The 24,028-nt window shown below is 38.0% G+C and overlaps 4 protein-coding genes across 4 annotated transcripts in view; 2 read left to right on the plus strand and 2 right to left on the minus strand.

Moving 5' to 3' along the window:
- The first annotated feature begins 174 nt into the window (after positions 1-174).
- akap12a (A kinase (PRKA) anchor protein 12a) lies at positions 175-10,394 on the plus strand. Its single transcript, XM_055156089.1, is given in 5 exon segments — positions 175-723; positions 3,012-3,099; positions 3,175-8,490; positions 8,492-9,159; positions 9,233-10,394. Coding segments are annotated over 4 exon segments (6,162 nt in total). The 5' UTR covers positions 175-618; the 3' UTR covers positions 9,145-9,159; positions 9,233-10,394.
- rmnd1 (required for meiotic nuclear division 1 homolog) lies at positions 9,701-17,015 on the minus strand. The gene is made up of 12 exons (XM_020919726.2): positions 16,849-17,015; positions 16,039-16,488; positions 15,854-15,959; positions 15,568-15,643; positions 15,249-15,288; positions 15,072-15,172; positions 14,890-14,996; positions 14,374-14,438; positions 14,160-14,236; positions 13,627-13,747; positions 12,822-12,938; positions 9,701-10,811 (listed from the first exon to the last, which is right to left on the minus strand). Exons 2-12 carry the CDS (start codon positions 16,459-16,461, stop codon positions 10,779-10,781), a joined length of 1,266 nt encoding a protein of 421 aa, XP_020775385.1. The 5' UTR covers positions 16,462-16,488; positions 16,849-17,015; the 3' UTR covers positions 9,701-10,778.
- Positions 17,016-17,407: 392 nt separating this feature from the next.
- ccdc170 (coiled-coil domain containing 170) lies at positions 17,408-21,648 on the plus strand. The gene is made up of 8 exons (XM_055160444.1): positions 17,408-17,532; positions 17,678-17,860; positions 18,231-18,521; positions 19,090-19,290; positions 19,368-19,541; positions 20,020-20,262; positions 20,840-21,043; positions 21,144-21,648. Exons 1-8 carry the CDS (start codon positions 17,515-17,517, stop codon positions 21,411-21,413), a joined length of 1,584 nt encoding a protein of 527 aa, XP_055016419.1. The 5' UTR covers positions 17,408-17,514; the 3' UTR covers positions 21,414-21,648.
- Positions 21,649-21,741: 93 nt separating this feature from the next.
- The window catches only part of syne1b (spectrin repeat containing, nuclear envelope 1b), an 80,592-nt gene continuing 78,305 nt past the window's right edge, over positions 21,742-24,028 (minus strand). The window contains 1 exon segment of the mRNA XM_055155188.1: positions 21,742-22,932. Coding sequence (XP_055011163.1) covers positions 22,689-22,932 — 244 coding nt within the window. The 3' untranslated portion in view covers positions 21,742-22,688.

Below are 24,028 nucleotides of genomic sequence, written 5' to 3' on the forward strand. Positions count from 1 at the left end.
TAGACAAACTAGAACAAGTGCGAGTGGACAGGGAAGAGTGGGCATCTCTCTGTGTACTGCCCCCTGGCCAGGTTGGACAGGAACAGGAGGAACTGTGCCAAAACGCCCTCTTTCTTCATTTGAATTAAGCCTAAAGGTGTTGCAAATAATGTGTCGTATATATTTAAACTTTTACATTATATTCCAATATGATTATAAAATATTTTAGATAAACGTTAAACGTTATCTTATTTTTTACAGGCCTAGTCTTTCCACATGAGCCTGTAAGTAATAACCTGTGGTTACAGTTTTATGTGAATTGAAGAAAAATGATTGCGACATCGATTCCTTTTGCTTCTGGGACAGTCATTTGAGGACATCACATGGGTTCCACTGCGGCTCGGTGTGTTTGATGCAGTGGGAGAGAGGCGTGTCGGTCCCGTCCGGTCCAGGCGGTCCACTCTGCGCTCATAGACTTCATGTGATGCCCGCAGCCGAGAGGAGGGAGCGACGGAGGCGTGGAACTAAAATAAACACTTTTCCCCAACATCCAGGCTGCACCATTTGGCATCGGACTGCATGCGGTAAAGTGCATGCTCCCTCACGGATACCTCTGACCGGAGAACTGCGGACCGGATCATGGGAGATGCTCAGTCTGCACAACGGGACGGCAAGAGCGAGGCAGCGGCGGAGGAGCAGAGCGCAGTGGAGGATAGCCCAAGTGGAGAAAGCACGCATGACAAGGTTTGGAAGGATTTATGTTGATCTAAGTATGATGCCGCAAAACCAACTGACACATTTGTTTGTTATTGACTTTTTGTTGTGGCTGCAAGTGGATGACAGGGATGGATATGCCTGCGCTGCGTATTTGGCTGTGCCTACTTTGCTTTTGTCAGGATACTGCGGGACCGAGCCAAGATTTAAGACTTAAAATGCAGTGATAGTTACAAAGCAGTTTCCCGTAGATAAGCAACATGCATCTACATTTCTGCCATCTTAATTTTACTAATCTGTCTGGAGAAACAGATTTTTAAAAGCCTGTAACTGTCAGCCTATAACAGTGTATAAAAGATGCTGAGTTGGTCCAGTACTTTGTGGCTGTTTAATTTGATAATGTTGATGCAAGAATTGTCCTTGCCAGGCTATTGCAGCAAGTAACATGTCATTTTATCTCTCATATACCTTTTACATTTATGAATTAGTCACCTTTACTGAGGCTTAAAAACACCAACCCCTGAACGTGAGTATTTTTGAGGTTTAGACCAACTTCATAAACAAGTCTATGGTCCCAGCATGGAAGAACTAGTGCCATGGAAGAGCCTGTACACTCAAAGTTCTTAAGTAACGTGTGTATTTACAATATTGATTGATTGATGTTGTCTGGCTAAACTTATCTTGTCTTTTTGCAACATATGTTAAATAGACAAAGTGAAGCTATATAGAGTACAAGGGTAGAAAAAAGCTTTAAAATGGATGCATTAATCTTTCTGATTCAGGATCAAATGAGAAATCATAACACAATTATAAGGACTAAATCAATATCATAAATATTGTATTGTCAAATAATGTTTTAAATAGAAATCAGTCCACACATGTTAAAATAACAACATTCACCTTTCTATGAGTCATCTTGTGATATGTATAAAATGAACAAATCAGCAGGTATTGAATGTTGCTTGTAGTTGCAAACAGTTGTGTAATTACTTCACACATTGAAGTGAAAGAACAAATACATTTGGCTTCTTAATTAGTCTTAAGTGACTGTGATTCATGTGGTCTGATTAGACTTGTTTTACAGTAGTTTGAGTCGAGTTTACAGAAAAACAACAAAGACAGCTGGAATAATGACCTTCCTTTCTTAGAGCAGACCCAGGGGGAGGATACAGTTTCTCTTCTCTCAGCAAAAGGACACATTGATTATTTGTGGACAGTGTACGATTAGTAGTTGAAGCTCGTTCAGTCACTTATCTTAGTCCTTATGGAGGCAAATGTGTGCAACTTGGAAATGTAGTCCACCTGTTCAGTGAAAGTGAAGAGAAAGTACGAGTTCTTTAGTTAGTTGTGCAATTATAAGTGCCAGTTCATTGTCTATTCCTGTGATCTTCAAATTGTATCTTTTACCAGTTCACTACATGAAGTTTGTTTACTATTTCACCACTAATTACCTCATCTTTTTACTACTCACTATGTTGCTATCACTGCTTTTACTATTCCTACTACAAATAGAACCAATAACTTTTTTCCACGATGGTCCACACATGTTTAAAAAGGAACGAGTATGTTTTTTACTTAAAATACTGTCATAAAGTACATTAAGTGCATAAACAAGACACATGAAAAAGAGGTCTGCTAAAATAGAACAATGCATTATTATATTCATTTGAAACTGCTCCAGATGGACTATAATTTACATAAAATAAGACAATGGTCATTTAAGTGCATTCTGCAGACTTACAGTACACAGCAATGAAGAACCAATTATCCTATCAGGTAACACATCACGGAAAGACAATGGTGGCAAGATGGTATCAAGTTCATCTAAAAATTATCCAAGACAAATATGGTGGTCTGTAAAAGATGAATGCATGCTCCAAATTACATAATCTGTTTCCCATTAGCAGGTTCGGATTAATATGTGCTGAACCTTTGTCTTAGTGTTGTTTATTGAATTTGGGGCTAAACTTAAGGGCTATTTGCTTCCAATCCCAGCTCAGACCACATAATCAGGATTAAAGATCAGGGACACTAGTGGTGAACTTTGTGACTATACCTTTCTACAAACAACAACTGAATATACAAGTTTGTGCAGTAATAAATGGATAAGATTACATTTTTCAAGTACTTATGCCAGAATAATATTTGCTTTGTAATTTTTTTTTTTTGTATATTCTGCGAGAAGTACAAATTATACATTTTCACAAAGATATAACATTTCCAAATTGTCTGATTATTTCAACATACATTATTAAAGAAGTTTATTTTAATCTTGTTTTATATACACTTAACAATATGCATTTTGTGTTTGCTTTCAGCTGACACAGAACAATGGACAGGTCTCAGAGCTAAATGGAAAGGCAGATGGAACATTAGCAGATGTCAAGGATCAAATTGCTAAAGAAGGTTGGTGATCATAATTTTTATACAGCTTGTACTTCATCTTTTCCGTTTGATTTATGGAAATCTTTTTTTTAATAGCTGTCATCGTGAAGAAGAAAGAGACTTCAGTGACCAAATCGGCGCCTGAAGTCACAAATGTCCAAATTATTCAAGAGGAGTTACCAAATCCAAATGAAGAGGAACCTATTGAAATAATCAACGTGGATGCCAAGCAAAATGACCTGAATGAAAGTTTTAGGAGGTTTTTCAGCAACATCGGGTTAAAATTGACAGTGAAAAAAGGAACAGGGGACCAAGCAGATGATGAGGTAGAAAAAGAGGGAACAGAAAAACTGGATGCTGCGGTGGAAACAGTCAGTGAGACTAAATATGAAGATATTGAACAAACTACAGACTTGAATGCAATGCAAGATAATGATTCAACCACCTGTCCTACTCTAACAGAAGGAACTTCAGATGATGTGGTGGCTGAAACAGTAGAAGAAAATATTACTGAAACAAAACAAATGGCCGATAATGCTGAAGGTCAAGAAGCTAATGTAACCATGAACGAACAAGACGGTAACCAAAAGCAAAATGAAACATTTGAACAATCTTCAGCTAACCAAGAAGAGGAGATTGTCTCACCAATTAAAAAGTTCTTCACAACTGGAATATTTGCGGGTCTAAAGAAAAAGAAGACAGAAGAAGAAGCAGAAGATAAGGAGCTGGTTGATATGAGCAAAAATGATGCAGATACAACAGTGAATCAAAAAGAAACTGTGGAAACTAGTCCCACTGTTGAAGAACAAAAAGACATTGAATGTAAAACAGTACAAGAAAATATGACACAAGCAATGGAACCACCTGAAATTGAAGAGAGAGGTAAATCTCCATCAACAGATCAAGACAGTGAATCAGAAATTACAAGTTCGCAAGAAAAACTTCAATCGAGTCCATTCAAAAGACTATTTTCTGGGACAACGTTTAAAAGACGTTCAAAGAGACAAAAAGGAAGAAGATCGAGTGATAGCAGGCTGTCTGATTCCAGTGAGCACATTGAAAATCAAATTGTGGCATCAAGTGAAAAAACAGAACAGCAAGATGTGGTTGTAGAACCTCCCTCCTCACCTCCCCCTTCAACAACAGAACCAGAGGAAGAACTGAGCGCTTGGGAAGCATTTAAGAAACTCATGACACCTAAAAAAAGTTTGAAAAGGGCGTCTGTAAGCAGTGAAGAAATCCAAGTCCAAGCTGTGGTAGATGCAGAGGTAACAAAGCCCACCGAAGGGGAGCGGATATCTGATCACAGCACAGAGGAGGAGCGGAAAAGAAAGGATTCATCTCATTCATGGGAAGCCGTTTTGTGCGGATCAGGACGGAGGAGAAGTAGAAAAACATCAGATTCTGAAGATGAGCAAAAACAAGATGGTGGTGACGTGGAGAGTCCAAATGAGGCAGGAGATGTTAGGACCTCTACGCCCAAACAAGCAGAGAGTCCGTCAGACAGTGAGAGTTCAACTTGGAAATCTTTTAAGAAACTTATGACACCAAAAAGAAAAGTAAAAGATGATGAGGAAAGCAAAGATACTGTGCAGTCAGACAGTGAAGCAACACAAGAGGAGACATTGTTTTCCATAAAGAAACTACTTCCAGGTCGGAAAAAGAGGAAGTCAGTAGACAAGCAGGATCAACTCTCTTCAGATGAAGGGGAGAATAAGGAAGTGGTTTCAGTGGAGGAAGACTCAGAAACGCCAGCTGTTGTACCACTTTCAGAGTTTGACAAATCTGAGACAGAAGAGGCAGCAAAGACTGATGTGGAAATCCAAGATAGTGACCTGGAATCTGAACAAGAACATATCCTTGAAATTCCCAAAACATTTGTGCAAGAAGTCCAAGAACACCAAGTCACTCCGATAATTCCTTTGAACCAGGATCAAGATGAACTCACAGAATTCAGCAAGTATCAACCTCTAAGTGATATCCCCGAAGAGGGTAACATCACAGAAACAGTAGCTACTTCTTTGATAGAGGACGTAGTTAAGGACGACACAATAGCAGAAGATATGGTAGAGTTAACATCAGAAGCTATTACTGCTCCAGAGCCTGTGGATATCACAATGGCTGATGAGACAGAGGAGCTAATGCTTTCAGCTGCATCCCACTTAACAGAATCCTCAAAGACATCTGGCAATGCAACACCAGTTCCTGTTGAATATGATGTCAAGGATACTGAAGTTTTGCTTAAGGAAGTTGTTGAGACAATTTCTACTGCTACAAAAACTGACATACTTTGTTCAGAAGAACCTATCTTAGAAAGAGTTGTTGGTTCAATCACTCATGAAATCTTTGAAAGATCTGCCAATGAAGAACAACATGTAATGGAAATACATGCACAGTCTGATGCAGTGACAGCAGAAACAGGGTTACAAGTCGACCAACTTAGAGATACTGATGTCGAAATTCCAGCGGCAGTCTTATCAGAAAGTTTGTCAGAATTTAAAGATGCTATTTCAACTGAGTATACATCTGAGGTTTCTAAAGTGGAATTTGAGTCTGCAAAAGTAGAAATTGATGAAATTCACACTGCACAACCAAAAACAGCTGTAAAACAAGAAAGTGTAGATGATAGTGATTATATGATTGAATCCTTATCTGAGGTCCCAGAGTCTGTACAAATACAATTTGATGAAAATGTGGTCCAAGACGTTTTACCAAATGAGTGCCATGAAGGAGAACCAGAGGCAGTAAGAACAGAGTCTACAGAACTATTGTTTGAAGAAAAACTTGAAATAGATAACTTAGTGGGACAACAATCAGACATACAAGTAGATGCACAGCTAATTACATCAGTGCCAGAGTTACCAAAGGGTGAAGTGGATTCTATAATGGAAACAGACAAAGAGGTGGTCATGCAGGAACATAAATTGTTGGGGTCTGCTCAAATTGAGGAAACAAACCAACTAGACCAACCAGAACCCGAAGAGATAATAGATGTGCTATCACTAGAGGGCACTCCTGAGTTGGACATAGAAGTATCCAAAGAACCATCAAACGAACAAGCAGTGGAGGAACTTCAAGAAGTTACAGGGACTAATGTGGAGCTTGAAATTGTTACAGAGGATGATTTTGAAATTGTCTACAAGCACGATGTAGAGGACACACAAGAATCTACACTAGAAAGCCAAAACCTGACAGAAGATGAGACTGAAGTGGTAGCAGTGCAAGAAGAAGAAAGTACGCCCATGGCTGATCTAGCAACTGAAGAAGAAATTATTGAAGATACATCCACAGAGACAACTGAGCAAGAAGTTATTGGTGAGAATGAACAGGATATAATAGAGGAACAGGTTTCTGAAATTAATGTTGAAGCCGATAAGGAAGACATTTTCATCACTGAGGCCACCGCTGAGCCAGAAAGCAGAGAAGAACCAGATGACAGAGATCCACAGGTTGAAGTTTCACAAGTGGAAGATGTCACCAATAAGTTGTTTGGAGAAACTTTTGAAGAGGAACTTGCACCTTCAATAGACCAAGAAATTGTGGAACAAAACATTGAGGAAGTTTCTACAGAGACAGTCCAACAGGATGACACTGGTGATTTGGAAGACAAACCACTCCCCGAAGCTGCTGCAGATGAGACTGATGACCATGTTGAAGTCCTTGAAACAACTGAAAGTCAACAAGAAATGGTAGAAGAAGAGACCAATGTATCTAATGGACTGGTCATTGTATCGTCAACTGAAGAATGTGAAACAATATCCCAACTTGATTATACTGTATATGTAAATGGTGACCATTCAGAAGCTAAACCATCAGAAGCCCAAATAATGCAACTGGACCATAGCCATGAAGTTGCTGAAGACCTTAAAGCCTTACCTGTTGAGCATGTGTCAACAGTTAATGAGGATTCAGGCATTGCCCAAGTTCTTGAAGACACAGTTAATATTGAAGAAAATTTAGAAGTATTTGTATCTACTTCAGAAGAACCACTGCATGAAGCGCATATTGGTGAAATCAAGGTTAATGTAGAGGAAGAATTTGAGGAAGAGATACCATGTCCAGTGACAGAGGTTGCTGAGGTTGAGCATGCTGCACTGCAAGAAGAAAGTACAGCTACTCTACAACAGGTGACTGCAACAATGCCTGACCTTATGATCCAAAAGAGTACTGAAGACAGCGAAAAGATTGCTGAAAAAACCTCTATACCATGTGTGGATAATGCAGAGGTCCTTGATGTGCCTGAACATCAGGTACAGTTTGCTGAGGTTGAACAGGTTGGTATTCAAGGAGAAAAGGAAGAACAAATTGTACCCCTGGAGACCACAAATGTGGATGTACAGCACATGTTGGTGGCACAACAGGTTACATGCACTTCCAAAGATGTTGTGTCACATGTACCTGATGCATCCATTGAGACAACAACAACAGAACATGAACCAGTTTTCGGCACGGTTGTAAGTGAGCATGAAGAAAATGAAGCCATTGAAACAACAACACCCTTAGAAGTAAATAACACTCCCCAAGTGGCAAAGGAAAGTACAGCTGTTGTTCTAATGCATGTGCCAGGATTAGAATTTGAAGATAATCATCAAGTCCAAGTACAAGTGGTCAATGTGGATATCCAGTCTGCAGAGGCAGGAGTGGATACTGCCCTGGAAATTGGTGTTCAAGAGGACAAAGAAGTTGTGGATACTTGCTACGAAACAGTTGAAAGATTGGGCAGTTATTCAGCTACCTCAAATATTGAACAAGAGATAATGAGCGAAAAGGACAAAGTGGCTATTCAAGAAGTTGTTCAACATGTAAAAGAACTGGTCCCTGAATCAGAGGAGGAACCAGAAGATAAAGAACTACCAGTTGATTTAGTTCAGAGTAAATTAAGTGAAGATCAGAAAATGATTGAGTCACATGATGAAAAGGCTGATGTTATACTAGACTCTGCAATGACAACTAAAGAGCAAGGGCTTACTAAAATGGATGACGATGACAAAGATGTTCAAAAACAACCATCCGTACAAAGCCAGATTTCAACTTCAGATAACACAGCAGTTGCAGTGCCTCAAAATACAGGGGTCATCTCATCTGTTGGTAACATAGATGCCCCGTCAAGTCTTTCTTTAGAGTTCAAGCTAAATATACAATTTGGACAGAGTAGAGCACCTGCATTACCATCACCACTCACTCACATCACGACTGAACAAACTATATCCAGCCCCCCACAAGCACCAGCAACAGCGCCCCCTGTCGACAGAAATGAGTTTACAAAAAATACAGAAATGTCTGAAGTTGGGGTCCAAGTGGTAGAGGAAGAAACCAAGCAAGAAAATGATGCGCAGCGATCTGAAATTTTAATGTCAGAGGCGGCAGTCCAAGCCACTGAGACAATTGAAGAACCAGATATAAAAGACACTTAAAAATGAAGAGTCAATGGATGTTGGAATACAGGGTGCTGAAACTGAAGAACTGATTAATGACATAACACCTATCGAGATTACCAAAAACAAAACTGTTTTGATGGATGTCAGCACCCAGTCCACAGAAATATCTGAGCAAAATGAAGAAGTCAAAACAGAAGAAATTGCATTAGCTGACAATCAACCAGTGTTGATTGATGCTGGTACCCAATCCATGCACCAAGAAGAGATCTATGACAACATTAAAACAACAAAAGAGGAGATTTCTATTATGCAAATAGCTGAAACAGTGCAACCAGAACAAGACACTGAGGAAAAAAGAGTTGTACTAACTGAGCTGGTTGTTCTTCAAGTTTCTGAGTATCAGAGCAAACAAACAGAAGATGAAGACGAGAACCAAGACATATGGATGGACGCAGAAGAAGATATCAATGCTCAAGAACAAACAATAGTGCCCCAATGTGAGATTGAGGAATCTTTTGAAAGTCAACCAGATTATTTCCAAGAAACACAAACTGATTTTGAACAAAGTCTAGAAGACATAAAGAAAATTGCTCTCAAGTGTGACATTGACAGTGAGGGAGAAGATTTTGCAGTTGCACTTGAAGATCCCCAAATTGAAACAGCAGTTACTACAACTGAATGGGATTAAATCAGCTATCAACAGGCAAGTCAGCTTTGTTTTTTTATATACAAAAGAAAACAATCCACAAACTGATTAAACATTGATTTTTTTTCAGGTTTCGTGAATCATCAAGGAAAACACACATTAATAGCGAAGCCTTAAAATCTGGAAGATACACAACGGGAATTAACCAATCAACTCTGATGATCACTGTGGCTCAGACTGCAGCTTCTCTGCTATCTTGCACATTATACATACAGTCCCAGTTCTGAAGGTGATGAAAATGCCAGTCCAAGATTAAATATTTACTCCCAAATATAATCTATTTAATTTAATTATGTGGCAAATCAAAATTAGCCTTGACTAGAGCTTGGCTGGACAGAACAACAGAATATGTCAGTTTCCTTGAATTTTAGTTATGTTACATATAATAAGACTTTAATTGGAAACGTTAACAGGAAAAAGCTCTCAGGGGGACAAAGTTTGACACTGTACTACACCCTTCATGCTGTGGCCTCCTTTTTATTATTATTTAACTGCTTTTGCATAGAAAAATGCACCATTGCTGCAGTCTTACAAGCAGTTTGTGGGTAAATAAATTTTATTTTACAGAAACTACATACTCACATCAGATATGCCTTACATTATGGCCAGTGACCACAAACCTTTACCATTATAATTCGTGTAACTCTTTCAGATCATCTAACTCTTGTGCTCTTTCATTTTTCTTTTGCCTTTTACCTTTCATTAATACAACAAAATATCACTATATGAACTTCACTGTGTTCCATTCACATTGTGTCAGTGGTCATAATGTAATGCCTAATTGGTATAAATCTGTATTTCTTGACATAATTATGCATTCTAGCAATGACTACTTTTGTAGATATCTAACATTATACCTGTCTATACAGAATTACAAACACGGATAATATTCAAAATACACTGAAGTAGACAACTGTATATTTAAATGTACATTACTGCTTTGCTGCATATTCTAAAACGCACCTTTTGCTCTTAAGACATTTTCTACATTTTTAACCATTCGGCAGTATATATAATAAAATATATATATATGCAGAATCTATTGTAACCACAGAATATTTACAAAGCCTTAACAAAAAAATATTATGCTTTGTTTTGTATAGTTCAATACTGGGTCAAATTCATCAACAGCATTTTCTGAAAAACTAAAATACACAGAACAAGCCTTACTCCATATGACAAAGGTTTATTGATGAAATGTTTTTCTTTCAATAAATGACATTATATTGTAACATGGTCTGAATTTGTGAGTTTTTAAACAATACAGCAGTGGATACAGTAATCTGTTCCCTATTACAGTAAATGTCGGATTTCCAAATAGTATTAACTGATTCAAGCACAAAATTAAGAGCTGTAAAAATATTCACCAATGCATTTACATATTCAATAGATTATGGGCATGTGTATTATAGAATCACGCAAAAAACAATATCTTATTTTTCTGTCTTATATTTTTCTCTGGTTTTACAATCCCCTTGAGTATAATTTTTTTTATAAAAAAAAAAAATATTTGAGCACTTACACTGGACAAAATTAACAGTAACATTTCAAATATTTATTTTTAAAGTTGTTCCCATCCACAACTTTGCAGCATTCTTCACTTGGGCGAGTGATTTTTAGAAAATCATACGTACCAGTTCAAACATCACCTGAAAAACATAGCACATTTTCAATACACTGTACACTGTCTGCATAAGCAAATTGTATTTATGAGGATTCATTTTATAATTGAACAATTAAAGTCCCCTCAATCAATCCAAAATGTTAATAAACAAAAAAAGTAACAGTGAACTTTTGGCTTTCTTTGGAGAAAATGTATGTGTGCACAATTACTAGGCAACTATTAATGTGCAGAATTAAAAATGAACATTTTCCATTCTCACTTGTTTATTTTCCTCTGTCAGAATAGTAAACAACTCAAAAAGTACAAAAAAATAAACAAACAATCTGTGAACAATGTAGTGGTGAATGTAAAAATCAGTGACCAATAATGGTTATAAGCCTTCCATTCATGGAGTCTGTCAGTTTCTTGAGCTGTTGATGATCAACTTTTTGTGCAGCAACACCCACAGCCTCCCAAACACTGTTCAGAAAGGTGTCCTGTTTTCCTTCACTGTAAATTTGGCCACAGGGCCATGTCACTATTTTTTTTTATCTTTAAGCTTAACCTTTACTGGCTAGCCATGCAGCTGAGTAATTTGATGCATGTGATGGAGCATTGCCCTGCATAAAAATCATGGTCCTCTTGAAAGATGCAGACATTTTGTACAATTGCTTGAAGAAAGTGTCTTCTAAAAACTGGCAGTAAGTTTTGAAGTTCATTTTAAGTCCATCTTCAACCCCAAAAGGTCCAACAAGCTCATATTTAATAATACCAGCTTATAACAGTCCCCCACCTCCACCTACCTGATACCTGAGTCGAAGTGAAGCTCTGCGCCCATCACTGATCCAGCCACGGGCCCCTCCATTTGGTCTGTCAAGAGTCACTCTCATCTCATCAGTCCATAAAACCATTGAAAAGGTTGTCCTCAGACATTTCTTGGCCCATTCTTGACATTTCAACTTATGTTTTTTGTTCACTGGTGGTTAAGTTGAAATCCAACGTGCCTTCCTTTCCTTGGTCATGTCTCTGAACACTGAACACCTTGCACTACTTGTATAATTTTTGACTTTTTAGAAAAGGGTGACCAGACTAGGGTGACCATATTTGCATGTGTCAAAACCAGAACACTGTACAGGAAGTGGGAGGTGGGGCCTCATCATTGACATTGAGCTACTCTCACCTGGCAAAGCTTTTGAATGTTTTTCGGTGTCCTGATGAGCTCTGAGGTCCCTGGCACCGCCACTGGACACTGAAACATATGTGCCTGCTTTGTACACTGTGCACATGTCCTCCCACTTGTCTCGACCGGGACGGAAAGCGGGGAATTTCTTGTACAAGTCATCGTTAAATGACTGCACTTCGGCATGACCAACTGTTTGTGTCTGCTCGCTCCTTCTGAGTTACAGAAAGCTACGAGAGCTGCTCAGTTTAGTCAAAAGATAATGAAAACCTGGACATTTGCATCATTTTATGAAAAAAAAACCCCAAAAAACTCTGGACGGCCAGGACAGGACGCGGAAAACGGACATGTCCGGGGAAAAATGGACGTTTGGTCAATCTAGACCAGACCTCCCGAAAAATTCAGGACAGTCCCGAAATCAAAGCTATTGTCCTGAATCCTGAATCTAGCCCTAAATGTCCCAAAAATTACACTCAGAATGAACACTGAGTAGTTATTTTCTGATAAACACTAAAAACTGTATGAAGAGAGGTTGAGTTGACTGCATGCAGCCCTGACTGCTGCTGACAGAAGCCTTCAGGGGCTACGTGTTGCCTAAGTGGCTTAGTGGCTGGCCCATTTTGCCTGAGGAAAAGGAGCTGCCTAATAATAGTGCACACCTTGATATAAGGCATTGATCTCCCTAGGCCACACCCTCCCTCATTAGACAAATACACATAACCTGATATGCTTAAATCCAATAAGTTTATCCAATAAACCCAATAAAGTTTGTACAACTTGGAGGTGGAGAATATGCATAAATATCTTGAAATGGTCAAAATACCCACTTGCCACAGTGTATGTATTTAGAGTGTGTGTGATAGTGTGAAATTGTACCTCGATGGTGATAAGAATGACTATCATCCACTCCAGTCTTAAGCTGTGCTTCTCACTCAAGTGGCTCCTCATCAGATCAGTCAACTGGGTGCAGTGCTCCAGCTTCTCATTCACCACCTGCAACAGCAAACCAATGTGGGATAACAAAACACAAAGAGGAACATGTATTTTATTATGGGCTAAACCACTATTGGACCAACAGAGCAACAATTTGGTTAACCAGCCAGTCCCTTACACGTCTCAAATGGAAATGGACCATTGAGCGTGAAAAATCTCTTTCCTAACTTGGGACAGTCCACAGCCACTAATTTGTAGCACAAATCTCTCAAAGATAGAAGATAAAGATAGAAGATATCTCCTCTTGAAAATTCTTGTATCATTCAGAACAAAATATATAACTTCTATTACAAGAAGTAAATAACAATTAAGTGCTTCAATTGTTGAAATCTGTGCTGTCCTCAGTCCTCTGTGAAGACAAATATGGCAGTTTTTACTCCTAAACTGCCAGAGCATGCATCACTCTGATTGGTTAATTCGCCTGTCAATCACACCCTCTGATATCAGGGAGACAGGATACAGCTCCAGAGCAACTTGTCTTTGCAAAGTTTTGTCAAAGTTTTGTCAAGAGTTTTGACAGAGTTTTGTCAAAGCGTGTGGTTCTGGCTGGCCAGATAACCAAATAATAGGAGCAAACAATGGAACTATTTACATAATTTAACTCCATAACATGACTTTTTACATATCACAAAATTATTCATTCAAATAAAAATGAAACCATATAATTTCAACAACAGTAAGAACTTACATTCACTCTGCGATTGATACTGAGAAACTGACATGTTTTATCATAAAGCTTTTCCAAATTTTCTCTGTCCCAGTAGAAGTCAGGCGTCATGAGCAAATCAGACCTCAGGTTTATACAGTGTCTGAAGTAAACAAAACAAACAAAAAACAGAAATAATGTTGTTAATGCTGTGTAAAAATATGTAACAAAGGCTCAAAACTATACACATGCGACTGATAAACCAGTGCAAGACATGCTAGGATAACCAAGGACAACAGATATCAAGTGGAAAACTACTACTTAACCATTGGCCTGGGCCCCAGACCAAGAGGGTTATCTCCATTTAAATGCTACACACGGCGAATTGGAATGGACCATTAAACACACAGGCCATCTTAAGTGAATTGTCTAAATCTAATTATTTCAGTGTCCCTAGCTGATCTTTCAGTAATAATTGGCAAGAGCAGGCTTTCTGTAAAACAGGTTGTAAACCAAAATAGTTGTTGTTATGTGATTGCGTGTTTTAAGAGCTATTTAAAAATAAACCATTTTACCTGAGTGTGAAAAGTTCTCCTATCTTTCGCATAACTTCTGCAGAGGACAGCTTTACTCTTTTGCCAGACTTCAATGTCTGAATGAGAGAGAAAAATTAGGTCTACAGCCATAACTAATGTGTCTGAAGAATCCATCTCACATGCATGCCCTGCTCTCACAACATTACACACAGTCAATGTTGTAGCTGCTGCAACCTCTTAGAGCTTACTGTACCTCCGGGATTGATTGAATTGACTCTACAAAGTTGTCCAAAGCCACCTCCCAAATGGCTAGCTTTACTGTAATGAAGACACAGCAGTTACTGGTAGAGAATAAATAAATTTGTTTTATTTTTTACAAACATTTGTCTTTCATTTTGCTTTGTGTGAAAACGGATGGTATGACTCATTTCATTTGAGTGTGTTTCAGCTATTGCCCTAGTTTCTTCATATACTGAAGAGATCTAACTGACTAATTTGACCAATTAGATAAAACATGAGCCATTTGGAACATCTTATTTCTCTGAACTGCTAACTAGCCCCAGATTATACAGATTTTTGCTAAATTTGATAATAAGACATCAGTAAACTTCTTAAGTGCTGCTTCAAATTAATTAATTTCAGTCAATTTAGTCAGAAACAGATCTTAAAGCAACAGAGACTAATTATGTATGGTATTGTATGGATTCCCTGCTCAATTTATTGGCAAATTCTTTTAAGAAGTAACCTTTTGTGTTTAACTTGATCTTACCTGACAAGCATAGGGCATTTGAAAAGGCAAATTTCTCTAAAACAGCTTCTTGTTGTTCCATCTGGTCACTTAAAACAAAATTGCCACGCTCCAATTTAGTATTTCCCCTGGAGGAAGGCCACATTTTAGAGATTTTTACCGCAACTGTGAACAATCTGACAAAACAGTATCATTTTACATACTCTCCAACAGTGTAGTTAATCTCTTCGTTCTCCCAGTGCACTAATGCCACTTCATAAGGCTGAATCTCATGACGTTCCAATACCCGCAGCACTCTTTTAAGCTAAAAAAACAACAAAACATCACAACATTTTCACAACACTGTTTATTTTGTGTAATAAAGCATGCAGATTTCTTACGGTTTTATCCTCAACATTCCAGAAGACAACAGAACCTTCTCTGAAATGGAGGATTTGACATGTCATTCAAAATGGCAAATGCCTGGAATGTTCTTAGGTGTCCCATTAAATGTATCTATCTAGCATTCACACATCTGACCTGTAAGGTAGCTTAATAGAGTTATGTCACCTGCTTGTCTCCATGGAGATAGATAAATTTTATGACATTTTTGGAACATTTCAGGCATTGCAAACGCATCTCTATGGGGACATGCAGGAGTAGATCTCACAGAAAAGTTATATAGTACACCTTTAAAAGTAGGTAAACTATAGATTTTACCTGAAGAAAAATATGAGTGCATTATCATCGGGTTTTGCAGCCATGTCAGTGCTTATAACCAAGACATTGGAGGCATCTGAAATAAAATAAGAGTAGTTTAAGAATATATGCCAGAAGGGGTTAAAAGAAAGACCTTGGAAAAACCTGCTCTGAAATAGAACTGTACCAGTGGTCTCACAACAATATCAACTTTTTCTTCTTAGAACTAAATATTGTTAACAACTTTATGAACACAAAATGACAAAAGATTTAGTATGTTTTCTTTTAAGTTATTATAAAATTGTACCTCTTGGTAAATCAATCTCCTGAAAACCATTCCCAATTAAGTCATGGCAAAGTGTTGGTAAGTGGTATTGGTCAGCCGTTGCAAATGCTATACACTGCATCATATCCTAAAAGAAGAAATGCATCTCAGTTTTAATTCAATATAAAATGTGAATATATATTAGCAAGTATCTATCTGCAGTTTACCTGGTCCTCTGTTTGTGAAGGCTGGTTGGATCTGGATGGTTGCTTGGTCCTTGGTCCTTTTGGAACTCTTTTGGCAGGGACTACAGCAGGTTTTATCGTAGATTTCAAAACAGTCTTTACAAGCTCAGGCGAGTAAAAGCGCCTTTGTTCACTATGGCAGTTTGCAAATATCCCATGATGCATCAATAAAAAGTTAGTAGAACTGTGACTGACAGCTGTGGAGGGAAAAGTGTGCTGTACATGCCCTTGCTGGTGATCTGAGTGTGAGTAAATAGTCCTTGACAATGTTTGTAAGTTGGAAAAAGTTGTACGTTTAGGTTCACATCTGTGAAGATGGTTAGAACAGGAAGAGGCAAACAAACAAAGAGGGGCTGATTGTGTAGAGTGAAGGGGTCCCAACTTTTTCCACAATGTCCGGAGCATTTTGAAGACAGGTTCAGACCAGAACAACTAAAACACATAGAGAAAAACAAAACAAAACAAAACATATTGGTACTATATTGTCACTCATTCAGTAAATTCTAGGCTTAAGGATAACTGTGCCCAGAAGGTGTAGCATCAGGATTTTTTAAATATTCAGTAACTTCAACAACAGATTATAAACTAAAGGCCAATACAATTCTCACAACAGCTCACTGAACTCTAGCCTACATACTCATTATAAACCACATTCTTCCTGACTGGACCTATGCTGTTGTTGTAGAAAGAGAGTCGACTTTGAATTAAAAGACAAAATATTCCACTGCTTGTGACCCAAGCCTGCTGGTAACATTGAGAAAAATGTGACAGTTCAGTTTGCGTGAATCTTACCTGTAAAAATATTGGCACACGGCGCCACAAAACAGATACGTCTTACATTAAAACGTTGTTTATATTTTTTCCTTTGGTAAAGAAATAAACGCAAAAGAAAATGTGCAGGCATTTGTTGTTATAGCACAAGCTTCATGACAGCTCGTGGAGCGAGCAGGCGTGTTTGCGATTACATCACTTCCGGTATTGTAAAATGTTCCTGAGTTTAACCCGATAGGCAATAAATAAGATTTTTTTTACGAGAGAAAATATGTGTATTTCTTTATTTTATCCATAATTTTATATTTATTCATATTATACACTTATATTTCATGCTTTATACATGATTACATATTTTTAAATGAGAAAGTCAAGTAAAATAGCTCTGCCAAAACTCGGGTCATAAATATTCCCGTTTTTCCTGTCAACGTGACCTTGGGATTTTTATTTTTTTAATGAAACTTGATTCATTCACAATAATAACATAATTTTGTATATAATTTTGCTTTAACGTGGTTATTTTAATGCCCTTTAATATTTAATATATATAATTTCCTTTTACATCCCTAGTCCTCGTAACCATGTGATTACAGCGCCCTCTCTGGTGAATCCTGGTAGAACTTATGTTTGGTGTTGCTTGGAGACTTTCCTAAAACTGCAACAGTGCAATTTAGTACACCTTCAACTATGGACCCACATGAAGAGGTAGATATGCTGAAAACAGGCTTTTCATTTATATCTAATTAATGGGCAAAGCTAATTGTTGTTAAATGTTTCTTCTCAAATTCCAGCACATATATTTCCAAAGAGTGCTGGTAAATGTTTGTCTGGTTTATGGTTGTATGAACAGGGTGACCAGTGTAATGAGCGTGAGAGGCTTAAGATGAGAATAGCCCTTCTGGAGGCGAGTGTGAAGTCCTGTGAGTTGGACTGTAGATCCAGCAAAGAGACGATCCACAGGCTCATGTCAGAGCTGGACCAGGAGAGGAGAAAGTCAGCCAACTCTGCAGCAGCCCTGGACTCATTTAAAGTGGTATACAAAATACAGTAATGGGCCTTTTAATATTTTATATTAAAGTAAGCCAATAACTGAGAAGTACCTTGTATTGCAGAATACAGTGACATACAATAGCCTGTTGGATTTTGTTATGACATCAGTGGTGCTAGCCTGTTACTATGATCAACAGTGCACTCTATGAAGTTACTTAGGTAATACATGAGCGTAACAATGACATTGCTAAGTTTTGAGTTGATATTGAATATTACTCTTACATTTTACTAGTTTTTTGTCTACCTCATATGAGATTTAAATTAATTTCTTCCAACTTTTTCAAAGTTTTCACATTTCTCTATCTTGGCTTTATTAATATCATTGTCCTAAGACAGCAATTTTTTAATCTTAGGAATATGATTCCCTACTATCTGGAAAGCGAAGCACTGAATCAGAAAAGCAGACTTTGTTAGAACAGTTAGAAGCTGGTAAAAGAGTGATCAACGCCGCCCGGAAGGAGTCCCAGTGTCTGGAGAAACAGGTGCAGGAGCTGGAGCGTAAGCTCCACATCAGCCAATCAGAGACAGATGCTTCTCAGAGACGACTGCACTCGTTTTTAAATAAAGTAATAAAAGTTCTGCAGAGGGGCTCAACAAGCACACTCCTGTCCACAGAGAATGATATGGGAATGAACATGGAGGAGGTGTGCAATAAGGCAAGTATAATTATTATGATTTTTTTTTAAATATCACACTTTCTAACCAACACTACTAGTAGTAGACTATCTTGGTTATTAAAGTTGCACCATGTAACTTTTCTGATGGAGGGTCTGCCATCTGCTAGGAGGAATTTTCCACAGAATGGCATTAAACTTACCTATCTTGCATTTATTTTTATTAAGGGTGTTTTTTGGCTAAAAAATACAACTGTTTCTAAATGTGAATGAGCTCGTTTCACCACAGATCTGACCAGCGGCCTGGTGGTGCTATCTGCTTGTCTCCATGGAGACATAGTTAAATGCCATTTCAGACCAAGCAATAACATCTGCATAGAGACAATCAGAAAATAATAGCTTTAAATATATCTAAATAATCCACAACCTTTAAATTTCCTTGTTTTTCATGTGTCTTTGTTGCACAGTAGCATTTTAGACCCAGTGTCTGTTTGGATCTCTCCAAAACTGTACATTTCCTGAAGAAATCTATTCCAAATAGATTTTACCACCCGCTCTTTCTTTGAATGACTTGAAATTATATTTTCTTTCCTCTCAGACTGTTTCAGAGATGGAGACAAGACTGATCCAAGTGTCTGTGGAGCTCAGTGAACAGATCGAGCTCCATCACAGCACTCTGCAGAGGGCGGAACTGGCCGAAAACCAGGCTCAGGACCTGAGAGAGCGACTGCACAGACTGGAGACTGAGCTACTGACAGTGGACACACACCGAGACGGACTTTGGCAAGACAAACAACAGGTAAATATATCATCAAAAATATATTTAAATTCACATAGTAATATTAATCCATTTGTTTTTTTTTTGTTTTTTTATAGTATGAAGAGTTCCTGGAGAAGCTCTCGGAGATCTTGAAGGTGGAAACTATTGCTCTGGATGTGGGCTTCGATATGAGACTCAAGTTAATACTGTCCAGAGCAGAGCAGCTGATGAGACAAGAGGGCTCTGCTTTAATTGAGAGCAAGTCCCTCACCTACAGCCTACAGAGGAAGGTAACTAGGACAGGAGATATGTGTGATTATCTTAAATATGTGTCAGACTTGTTATCTAACCTGAATATAATACAATAGGAGATAAAACACTGCATCCTTGTGAGAATGCCATTTGTGATGAAATAGAATAGGTTTACTGGTAAATGCCTTCTTTTTCAAGGTTTTCACATTTCCTTATCGGTCTTGGTGTCCTTGACTACATTGCTGCTTATTTTATAAACCTTCTGGTGATATTGACAGCATTCTCCTAAGACTAAAACACCAATCTTTCTTATTCAGTCTTTAATTTACCAGGGAAACATAAGAATATAAATATATAAATGTCATGTTTTTAGCCTACTTGATATTACTTTCAAATACATTCTTCTTCTTTGTCATGAATTTTATATTTCAATATGGAGAAGCTGATTTTCCACTTGACCTGAATGTCTCAACAATGTTTCCTTCTGAGAACACCATTTGCCCTTGATCCTCGTAGTTAAAATCTCAGAAAGACCAGTTGGAGAGCAGAAGTTTGCACATCCAGCTTTTGAGGAAGAAAGTTCTGGAGCTGGAGGAGGAGAGGAGGAGCAGGACTGCACTAGCCATTCAGAGGGAGGATGCCCAGGTCGAGAACAAACGACTGCAGAAGAAAGTGGAGAGACTTCAGTCGGAGCTCCGAGCCACGAGACTGTCCACCACCGAGCTCAAGACCCAGCTGAGCCACACCCAGGAGCTGAAGGTACAGGGCATAGGAGTACGGCCAGGCTCCAGCTCCAGAGGACTATACACTGCATAGAGACATATGTAGACCCGCTAAAACACATCCCTAATACGCAGTTTGATACGAAACAGCATGCATTGATAATCCTGTTGCTTATTCATGTGTAGGGCTGCAACTACACTAATCGGGATAATTGTGACTAGTCGACTATTAAAATAACTGTCACTGTGAAATAAAAATGTAAACATCAAATAAATAATCTCTGCTTTACATCAATTGTACACTTTATATGTAAATATTTTCAATTTAGAAGGATGTTTAAACCATATTTAAACCTAAAAATCTCAGTATTAAATTGAAATGGACTATCTAGAGAGATAGATAGATCGAAAAAAAACAACCAAAAAAAACACTGACTAGTCAAGTAATTGTTGCAGTCCTATACATCTTTGCCAGTGTACTATGCTTCAGAAAGAGCTTACCTCTGAGGGGGAATTTGATTGTCTAGAAACACTCTTTATAATGGCTATAAGTAATCTGCTATCTGTAAAATAAAAACACAAAATATGGTGTCTGTTGTGTCTGATGGATTAAGTTAAAAGTGAAGGAGCAGAACCAGACAGTGCAAGAGCAGAAGAAGAAACTGGACCAGCTGGAAGAGAGAAAGGTCAAAGTGGAGAAGAAACTAACCTCTGTGACCTCTGACCTGGAAGTAAAAGACAGAAGGACTAAGGAGGACCAGCAAGAGCTCAACATTCTGAGACAGAGCCTGAAGCTGCTGTCTGAGAAGGAGAGCAAGGTAACAAGGGAGTAACACTAAAATTACAGTGTCCTATTGTTTTTTGTATATAATAAACACTTAATTATTTCCTTTAGACATGTCTCTTTTCTCACAATAGTTGGCAGATTTTCGCACAGATGTTTCCCAGATGCTCGGTTTGGACACCTCTTCTGGAGATGTCTCTAATCATGAAGTCCTCCAACTCCTGGACACTTCTCTTCATCATCATCACCATCACCACCACCTGTTTCCCTGTGATGGGAGGCCTTGGCTCTGTCCCACTCACCAACAGAGGGCGCCTCAAAACCAGCATCACCCTGGATCTTCAATAGATACATCTACAGCAAGATCCCATAGTCTGAACGACTCTGGTATTGCTTTCAAATAGCACATCTTATCAGTAACTTTGCCTTATAGCCCTCTCCATTTAAAATAGATTTGGTTTGGTCTCTAAATTCTTCATTTTAAACTGCAGATATGAGGAAATAACTAGATAATTTTACCAAACAATTTAAGAAACTGTGTATTAAAAATATGTGAAAGACAAACAATGCATACATGTACAATACTTGAACCTTGACTTAAATTGTCATGATAATTTCAGATTTTTACTATGGGGCTACTTTCTCTGTAGACTGTAATACTAGTGAAAAGGAGTACATTACCTCAAGACTGTAGTATGGGTAATGGGTGAAATAATAAGCCAGGTATCAAAATAAGGATTTGGCATTCATTGTTTCTGTTCGCATGTACATACAGTTACATTATATACTTTTCCATTATATACAGGGTATAATATATTGCCATACATTTCATCAACAGTCATACAAAATATACAATACTTCTATATGTTATAATCTCACAGTCATATTTCATGTTAAAAAATAAAATGTACAAACTTCATGAATGACTGGCATTTCACGATTAGTTTCATGAGTTAAAAATGGACACAGACAGTGAAGAAAGTGATTAAAAAGCAACCCGTGTGACTGACTGCATGCCAAAATACAGGTACAAAAATAAATGCAATGTAAGGTATATTCAATGTTTCTGTACAAATCTCAGTAACAAGCAGAGTCACAGGCTATAGCAGTTCAAACTTTGGTGCTACTCCATTTGAAGACATAACATTCAAGACAGCTGAGGTTAATGGGAAGAGATGTTTGGTTCGTTAAGAAAACCCATTGTCTAAACACAGCAGTAGTCGGATTAAGGTTGCACAATATATTGCAAAAAGATTCGTATGTCGAGTGTCAAAACTGCATGCAGGCTAAACGTTTGAACTGGTAGAAGCAAAACAGAAAAGGTTTGATATTGATTTACATAATCAGACATGAATTCTTTCCAATTCAGGGTTATACAGGCACTATTTTATGATTTAGCAAGTCATGTTACAATAATTTTACAGACACAAAGGATAAAGTAAGTTTAAATTATAGGGATGCACCAGGGAGCAAACCACAGCACACTACAGATTTGTCAAAAAGGAAATAATAACCAGTAAAAAATATGATGAAAATGGTCAGTTTGCATGTTTTGACATATTGTGCAGCCCTAATTCTTCAGCACAGCATAACATGAAGGTAAAAAATGGGAAATACTTCCAACATTAAAGGGAATTTCAACATGATTTGAGCAGAGAATACTGAAATATAAGATCAGTCTATACTGGTGGTGGGCCGTTTCTGTAGCTGAGCATTGGGTAAAGTGAATGAGCAAAGTTATTGGACTGGGCACAGTACTCCTCCTCCGTCATGGGCAGCATGAAGGCCAACAGCACTAACAGCAGCAGGATGACCTGGAACGGCAGCGCCACCCACAGGACGCGCCTCATGAACGACCTCTGACCCCAGGAAGTAGATTCAGAGGAATCAGAAAGGGAGGAAGCGGACCCAGCGCCGTGATACCTGCTTGCAGACAAAACAAGCCATAGATTACACTTAGCCACAGTTAAACAAGGCAATTTGCTAAAGATATGAAAGAATTGTGCATAATTTTATTGTATTAAAACATAAAAGATAGTGGACTATTGTGGATAGAAGGCTTTAAATCTCACTGTGGTATATTAGTCCCACAAAAAAATTTGCAGAAGAAATAGGTCAGGAAGACTATACCTGACATTGACAAATATAATCAAAAAAATGCATAATCCTTTTAAATTTTATTTTTAAGGGTTTATGTGTAACCAGTAGCAACTACAGCCTAAATAATAATTTCAGTCTATCTAACTAAAATAACAACAAAACAAATTTGGCTAAATAGAGTTACACTCTAATTTATTCAGAATGTGCTGAAAAGTTCAATCCAAATAAGACGAAAGACATGCCTAACATGGTTCAAGGCAATGTCAGTTTAACATTGTGAAGTCCATGCTGTCCGACTGATACAGACATGTATGGAGACAGTCACATGACAGTTTCCAAGGCAAATGAATACACGTACGAGCTTGCATTCATCTGCTGAGTTAGGGAAGAAGACAAAAGCATGCTGCAACTCTGAGCAGTTTATAAATCATTACAATACATTTTATGCTTTACATCCTGTAGAAAAGTGCAAACGCATGCTAAGGCAAGAAAAGCACAGCACAGTTTTGAAGATAAAATTCTGTTTGTTAAAATCACCATCGCCCTCAGAAAACTGCCTCAAAGGAAGTTATTATTATCAGTCAGTAATGCTGGTTTAAATGTGACAAATGATTAAATATGAATGGATACATATTGTAGTGTATCTATGAAGTTACCAGAAGTGCCCCTTACCACTGAGAGGCTAGACTCACAGATGACAGACTGAGGGGAGATGGTGGAGAGTCAGTGAAGTAGCAGCAGAAGAAAATGTCAAAAGAGAAAGCGATAGAAAGTGAAGCGATTGTATTGTTCATTGCAGACATTACTCGGCAATCTGAGGAAAATGGCTGTGTGTGCTCAGTAACAGCCAAAAAGAGGTTAGGAGTAAAGTGGAATTGTTGAAGTAGTTGAAGTAGTTTTGTCAGCGATATTAAGCAAG

The sequence above is a fragment of the Boleophthalmus pectinirostris genome, unplaced genomic scaffold, assembly GCF_026225935.1.
Source record: "Boleophthalmus pectinirostris isolate CB_2022bp ecotype Guang Dong unplaced genomic scaffold, ASM2622593v1 HiC_scaffold_10, whole genome shotgun sequence".
NCBI classification, from domain to species: Eukaryota; Metazoa; Chordata; class Actinopteri; order Gobiiformes; family Gobiidae; genus Boleophthalmus; species Boleophthalmus pectinirostris.